The 7,433-nt window shown below is 54.5% G+C and overlaps 1 protein-coding gene across 2 annotated transcripts; it reads left to right on the forward strand.

Annotated features, from left to right (window-relative positions):
• Positions 1-4,519: 4,519 nt before the first annotated feature.
• Positions 4,520-6,895, forward strand: BST2 (bone marrow stromal cell antigen 2). Of its 2 annotated transcripts, none has more exons than XM_012654116.1 (5): positions 4,520-4,875; positions 5,693-5,747; positions 5,893-5,939; positions 6,193-6,350; positions 6,580-6,895. In XM_012654116.1, exons 1-5 carry the CDS (start codon positions 4,564-4,566, stop codon positions 6,818-6,820), a joined length of 813 nt encoding a protein of 270 aa, XP_012509570.1. In that variant the 5' UTR covers positions 4,520-4,563; the 3' UTR covers positions 6,821-6,895. The 2 variants fall into 2 exon arrangements, with proteins under 2 accessions (XP_012509570.1, XP_012509571.1); XM_012654117.1 differs by having other exon boundaries at positions 5,893-5,953; positions 6,580-6,634.
• The last annotated feature ends 538 nt before the right edge of the window (positions 6,896-7,433 follow it).

The raw sequence follows: 7,433 nt of genomic DNA on the forward strand, positions 1-7,433 counted from the left end.
AATTCTGTGGTTTGGGTTGTGCCCTCAAGCTCTGGCTTAATAAACCTCAATTGATTGAGATTCTTGTCTCAGCCACCTTAGGGTTGACATTCCCATCCTAACGACCTGGGAAGGAGCTGTTAGCACACCCATGATATGGGAAAGTGGAGGCGCACAGTGTTGGGGAAATTTCAATGCTAATTCTGCGTAAAACCACAAAACAGCTAAGTAGAATTATGCACCTGTTAGCTAAAACCGCAAAACAGTTAAGCAAAGTTGTAAGCCTGTTATAACTTTACTGCTTGTAAAAATTGCTGCTAATTGGCTATCTTTTAAATCCTATTGCTAATTGGTTAACCATTTATGCTTATATGCTATCGGATATGTCTAACCCCAAAAAAGTATAAAACCTGACAAAAATGAGGAAGCAGTGCTCAGAATTTGGAGACTTGTCTCCTCTGGGCCTGCCAGAAAATAAATGCTGATTCTCAAACTCTCTGCTTGCCGCTTGGTTATTCCTTTGGGACCCATCGCTGTAACACTTGCTGTAACAATAGGGTGAAGGAGCCGGTCTAGAGCCCAGATGGAATTTGAGCCCAGGTCTGACTCTACACTCGCACTCCTTGTCACTCTCTGGGGCACTGCCAGAGCTTGGGGCTGGATCATTTTCTACGGGGGACTGTCCTGTGGATTGTAGAGGATTGAGCCCGCTAGATGCCAGGAGAATCCCCCCAGTTGTGAAAACGAAAATGTTCCTGGGTGAGCATCCCAGGGCCAGTGTCTTCCTACAGGCATGGAGGCGTCCTCGGATGCCCGCCTAGGGCCACACCTTGATATCCCAAAGCAAGTGCAATATACACACAGTGTAATGGACAGAAATAAAACAGTTGGGTGATGTGGGTAGGCTTGTGGATCACCTTGGCTCCTTTAAAGTTTTTTTCTTTAATGACCCAACGTTATCCTCTCAATATTAATCATAAAAAGCAAAATCCCCTGTACCCATGTGTTCCCTGCTCCTAAAACAGCAACTCTTCCCTGCCTGCCCTGGGGTGTGAGGGTGACCTTCTTTCTCTTAACCCAACCTGGAGTAAGCACTTGGTTCCCACTTATCTGCAAGGAATGCTCCAGAACTTCAGGAGCCAAGGCTGGAAGAATTGGAGCAACAAAACAGATAACCTAAAGTGTAAACTACATTATCCACAAGTCCACAGTGACACAAATAAGTGATTGAATACATGAATGAAAAAGAGTCATATTTCCCGTGAAGTGGAAGATTGGAAAATTCCACTACAGTGGGATTCTTAGAAATTCCACTACCAGGCTTTTTTTTCCTTGCGATCCTTACCTAGGCGCCCTCCTCCCCTGCGACCTTACCCGCATAAATCACCTGTAGCAATTAAGGTACCAGGCTGTAAAACAGCTTAGGGCCCTGCCTCACTAAAGTTAACCCTGTTGTAGCCGTGCCCCTCCTCCTTAAGCAGAGTGTATAAAAGACTGCAATGCTCTTTGTCTGGTGCTCAGAATTTGGGGAGAGCAAATTTCCCTCCGAGCCTTGCTGGCCGGCACATAAAACCTGTATTGCCAAAATCTCTGTGTGTGTCTCTCGGTCTATTCTCGGTCAGCCCTGACGTAATACCCATGCGGAGAAATTCCAAATAATTGGGACAGGCACTGCGCCTTCCAGGAGGGGAGCATGGCTTGCCACCCCTTCGGGCTGGGCTGCGCATAGCGACTTCCCCCCAAAGGGTACAGTATGGGGGGGCGGGATGTAAGAGTCACTTTACGATGGAGAGACCTGACAGATACCACCTCAGCCAGGAGAATGAGTTCAACACCAGCCACAAAAAGTCACGTGGACAGGATGTGACCAGAAAGGCACTTCACCTCTGCGGTCTTCCTCCCCGAGAGCCATCGACCCTGTCTAACCATGGCAAAAACATCAGACCAATCCCAACGGAGGGACGTTCTACAGAACACTTGGCCACTACTTCTCAAAACTGTCAAAGTCGTCAAAAACAAGGAAAGTCTGAGAAAGCGTCTAAGGACACGTGACACCTAAATGTCATGTGGGATCTTGGGACAGAAAAAAGACTTTAGGGGGGAAAAAAAGAGGAAGTCTGAATAAAGTAGACTTTAGTTAATAATAATATATCAGTATTGGTTCATTTACTGAAACAAATGCAGCATGCTAGTGTAAGATGTTAAAAACAGGGGACTGAGTGTGGGGTGTGCAGGAACTTTTGTACCCATCCTCACTATCTCCCTGCAAATCTGAAACTATTCTAAAACAAAGCCTGGTGCAGTGGCTCATGCCTGTCATTCCAATGACTCAAGAGGCTGAGGCAGGAGGATCGCTCCAGGCCAGGAGTTCTACACTAGCCTGGGCAACATAGCAAGGCCCTGTCTGTAGACAAAAATAACCTATTCTAAAATAAAATATATCTTTAAAAAATGAACAAAGCTAAAATCAGAATAATAGTGGCATGAGAGTTTCCATTTGGAATTTTATAGGGGAAAGCTACAAACTTTCTATTTGCAGGATCAGGACTGTTTATGGGTACAAAATTTAAGGGAGACACCAATCTATTATTATCCTTTTTTTTTTTTTGAGACAGAGTCTCACTGTGTTGCCCGGGCTAGAGTGCCGTAGTGTCATCCTAGCTCACAGCAACCTCAAACTCCTGGGCTCAAGCGATCCTCCTGCCTCAGCCTCCCGAGTAGCTGGGACTACAGGCATGCACCACCATGCCCGGCTAATTTTTTCTGTATATTTTTAGTTGTCCAATTAATTTCTTTCTATTTTTAGTAGAGACGGGGTCTCGCTCTTGCTCAGGCTGGTCTCGAACTCCTGAGCTCAAATGATCCACCCACCTCGGCCTCCCAGAGTGCTAGGATTACAGGCGTGGGCCACTGCACCCGGCCTATTATTATCTTTTTTTTACAGCTGGGGAAGCCAATGCTAGGAGCAGAAAGTCACTCCCCCGGGCTCCCACAGGAAGGCGGGGCTGTTCTAACAGACCATCCTGGCCTCTGACCTGCAACTGTGTCTGTCAACCCGTCCCAAATTGACTGTAAAGTTCAAAGGCCAGAACAGTGCAGCTCAAGTAAGTCAGCCTTGGCAAGAGGCGTGTCTTCGCACCTGGAGTCCTGGCCAGTGTGGCAGGGCTCTCCTCATGGGACACGCAAGCTCTGCCTGGGCCTTTTCAGCAAGATTGGCCCCCACCTTTTGTTAACTGGCCACTGAGTGGCTTTAATGAGGGGTGAGGGCCCGGCGGTGCTTCACCGGCCTTCTGGGCCCCTGAACGCAAGCACCTGGATATGGCCAACACAACAGAATTTGGAGAGTGGTCAGGCCGTGGCTGAAGAAGCCACAAGAAAAGCACAGTCCCCTTCCAGCTGTCACACTCAGCAGCTGGGCACATATTATTGGGCTGATTTCCCACAGGAAGCTCTGGCTACCTTGGCCACACGGTGGATGGTCAGTGCAGTCTGAGCCCCCCCCCAGGCTCCAGGCCCCTCCCAACACCCCCCCGGGTGCCCCCAAGCCCTTTGGGCTCAGCGCAGCCCAGATGGAGCCAACTCTCTTTCCTCAAAACGTGCCCCTCACTTGGTGGCCATGTTTCAGAGTCATCTACTTGTCCACCTGCCCTGGAGTCACAGGCCTGGCAGGTGGGCTGCACATCCACTGAGCACCTACTGGGTACCGAAGCACTTTACTCACATCTCCTCACGGGTCCCTCCTGGAGAGGCTGACCCTGTCATTATCCCACATGAGGAGACAGGCTCAGAGAGTTCACCTGGGTGGCAGGCCAGCAGACTCTGGAAGTAGGAGCAGGTTCCCTGATGACTCCCTGGACAGGGCTGTCTGCCACCTTATTTGTTGGCTGGGGCAGCACCCTGGTGGCCAAATGGGGAACTGCAACCTGGGCTATGTGGCTCTATCCTGTGTCCCAGCTTCCCACAGGCTCTGGTCCCACTCCTGCTCACACACCTTCTATGGCTCCCTTGGTCCCCTCAGTGGGGATAGAGGCACTGGGTTAACCCGTACTGGGTCCGCACAGAGACACCTGAACACAAAACCTGGCCTCTTGGATCAGACCCAGGCCCTGCCCGCAGCTCACCATACAACCTTATAGCCTCAGTTTCCCCAGCTGAGCACTGGACCAATGATGATGGTCTCTGCCTCTTTATGTCATAGTACAGGTGAACACAAGGCTGGTATGCACTCAGTAGCACACAGGAGAGGGGCAAGGATTTGAGATGGGGTGTCCCAGGCTGTCGCAGCTTCCCTCCCACTGGATCCGGCACCTGCTGGGAAGGGTGCAAGGCCATAAAGGAGGGGGCATCCTAGGGAAGAACAAAACTCAGTTCCCTCCTGGGAAACAGAAACTGAAAGCCTGAACAGTCCTCTGCCTGTACATGTCCCATTAACTGCCGTAGAGCTTCAAGTCAGGGGACTTCCTGGAACTTGCTATTGGTCAGGATGGCTCCTATGCTAATAAGGGGGTGGCCCTGGCCCGTAGAAGGTTCCAGCGCCCTCTCCTGACTCCCGTCCAAACTCCCTACATCTAAAGGGAGATCTAGATGGCACCAACTTTTTACCACTATTCACCAGTGGCCATGGATGACACCTGCAAGGGAGAGAGAGGACAGAGACTGTGGCACCGCAAGGTTCCGCTGCCACAAGTGGCGTGTCTCCTGCTTGTGGTCCTGCTGCCTCTGGGGGTGCCTCTGGTCATCTTCGCTATGGAGGCCAACAGTGAGCGCTGCAAGGATGGCCTCAGGGCAGAGATGAACTGCCGCAATGTCACCCATCTCCTGGAGCTCCAGCTGGCCCAGGCCCAGGAGGGCTTCCTGGAGGCTGAGGCCCGGGCCACCATCTGCAACCGTACTGCGGTAAGCCACCATAACTCCTTCGGATGGCCTAGTGCTCCGGGAGGCCTAGAAACTCTCCCCAGAAATCTGCCACAGGCTCTGGGGAGAGATAGGGGAAGGCCTGAAAACTGCCCCTGGGCCCCCGCATCAGGGAGTCTGGGCTTCCCCACCAGGGTTTGGGGACTTCTAAACCCACCGCAAGGCCCTGGCAAGGGGAAAGGCCTTAAACCCCAGAGCACCCAAATCAGCGACCTCAGCGTTCCCACTAGGGCTCGGGGGAACCTCCAAACTCCTTCCAGGGCCCTAGTGTGGGGAGCTTGAAACTCCTCCTGGGCACCAGTCTTGGGGAAGTGGCAATCTCTGCTAGGGGCTGAAGGGGGACCTCACCAGGCCCTGAAGAAGGGGCTCTTGAAACTTCCACTGCACCCCCGAGAGGCTGAAATATTCACCTGGGTCCTGACGTGGGGGACCTTGAAACTGTCGCCGGACATCTAACATGGGCTGGGATGGACCCTGTGTTCTGTACTTGGGAAGCCCCCTAAATCTTCTTGGGCCATTGCCAGGGGAATCTGGAAATTCCTCCTAGAGTTTGGGTATGCAGAGCCTTCAAATTTCCACAGGCAGGGTGGGGCGGAGCCTCAAAACTTCCATTTCGAAGGCCACAGGCTTATAGGTGGGCCTGGGAGGGCGCGTGGTTGTGGCCATTCTTTGAGGTTGGAGAGTTGCAAGGGGACATGGAAAGGGGCTTGCACCTAAACCCCTCTGTCCTTAGGGCCTGGGGAGGGGGCCCAGGTCCCAGGGCGAGAACCCCAGTTTCTGACCCTCTGCTGTGTCCCAGATGACCCTGGAGGTGGAGAAGGATCAGGCCCTGAATCAAACGAAGAAACTCGAGGGTGAGAAAGGGAGAAGGGAGGGGCCGGGGAGAGATGGGTCAGGTATTGAAAAGGGGAGGGGCAGGGACACAGGGTTGGGAGTGGGGTGGCCGAGCAGGGGCGGGATCACGTGCTGACGTGCCCCCTGATTCCGTCCTGCCCCCAGGAGAGATCAGTAAATTGAACCTAAAGCTGCAGGACGCTTCCGCGGAGGTGGAACGACTGAAGTCAGAGATGCCCCCCCCACGCCCTTCCCACCCCCCCCAACCCCACCCTGAGTTCCCACAAAGGGACAACCTTGTCCCTAGGGTCACACAGCCATGGGTGGCAGCCGCCCATTCCTCTCCCAAGTGACTCGGATGGGTGGGTGGCTGGGATTGGGGTGGCGATGATTGGGGGGGGCTACAGTGACATCAGCAGGCGCCAGACCCCGCGGCTGCCTGATTTGTCCCCATCGCCACCGCAGGAAAGAAAATCAGGACCTAAGGTCGAGGACCCGGCACAACCACGAGCCGGACTCCAGCAGCTCCCTGGCCGCCGCCAGCTCCACGGCGCCGCGCGCGCTCCTGCTCCTGGGGCTGGGTCTCTGCGCTCTGCTGCTCTGAGGTCGCGGGACGCCAGCCAGTGAGCAGGGGGCGGCCCCGCGGGGACAGGACAGCTGGGGACGGGTGGCGGGGAGTCAGGGCCTCCGAGGTGTCCGGGCGCAGAGGAGGAAGGGCTGGAGGGAAGAGCAGGAGCCGGGCGAGGAGGGGCGGGGGCCCTGGAGTGGGGCGGGGCTTATGGTGGGCGGGGCTGTGGTGGGAGGGACTTGGGGAGGGGCGTCCCTCTTACCTAACCTTGTCTCTTGACACAGCCTGGATTGGTGCGCTTCCAGCTCTGCTTCCTGCTTCGACGATCCCCGGATCCGGCCAGCTCTGAGCCGGTCATGGGGACAGCTCGGTTGGGGGGAGGCGCCGGTGGCAGTGCAGGGGGGTCTCTGGTACAGCCCTGGGGATGGGGCAGCAGCTGAGTTGTGGCTGCCTTCCCCCAGGGGTCAGCAAGGAATGAGGCCCTCTCTCTTGTCCCTGCTTCTCCTGGACGCGGACGCGGGGTGAGGGTGGGGTGGGGTACCTGCTGCTTGCTAACATGGCTGTTTGGGGGAGTCTTTGAACTCCAAAAAATAAACTCCCTTTTTAGAGGAACACACCTTACTCTCAAGTTCCTGGAGTGTCACTTTGTCACCGTCACCTCTGGTGCCTCCCCTGCAGATGACAGGGACACACGTTGACACCCACACCCAGCCCTCCCCATTCCAGAATGCTTTCAGGAGCCCAGGGTGTTTGGGCACGTGCCACCCCGGTGCCTCCCCGGTCCTCTTCTCCGCTGTGATCATCCCCAGGACTCTGCACCCGCATTGGCCTCACTGTTCCCGAGTGATCGTGCTTCCCTCCTCTCCAAGTCCTGGCCTGATTCCTGTGGTTGCAGTGAGGAAACAAGGCTGTGATGGGGATAACCTTGTCCTGTTCCCCCTGCCTCCTGCAGAAAGTTCTGGGCTGGGATTTAAACTGGGACCAGCGCGAGGGCGCGCGCGCGCACACACACACACACACACACACACACGCACACACACACGCACAGAGACCAGGCCTTTGTCAGAATGTTCTTCCCTCCTCCATCCCCCAAACTCTTATTCATCTTGCAGTACCCCAGCTTGGAAACCCCTCTTCC

Source organism: Propithecus coquereli, unplaced genomic scaffold (assembly GCF_000956105.1).
Source record: "Propithecus coquereli isolate 6110/MARCELLA unplaced genomic scaffold, Pcoq_1.0 Scaffold438, whole genome shotgun sequence".
Lineage (NCBI taxonomy): Eukaryota > Metazoa > Chordata > Mammalia > Primates > Indriidae > Propithecus > Propithecus coquereli.

Excerpts from the sequence above, each read along its gene's own strand:
- BST2 (XM_012654116.1), top strand. The coding sequence starts at position 4,564 with ATGGCACCAACTTTTTACCACTATTCACCAGTGGCCATGGATGACACC. Across the intron at positions 4,876-5,692 it reads CCATCTGCAACCGTACTGCG|ATGACCCTGGAGGTGGAGAA; the intron begins GTAAGCCACCAT and ends GCTGTGTCCCAG. Across the intron at positions 5,940-6,192 it reads TGCAGGACGCTTCCGCGGAG|GAAAGAAAATCAGGACCTAA; the intron begins GTGGAACGACTG and ends TCGCCACCGCAG.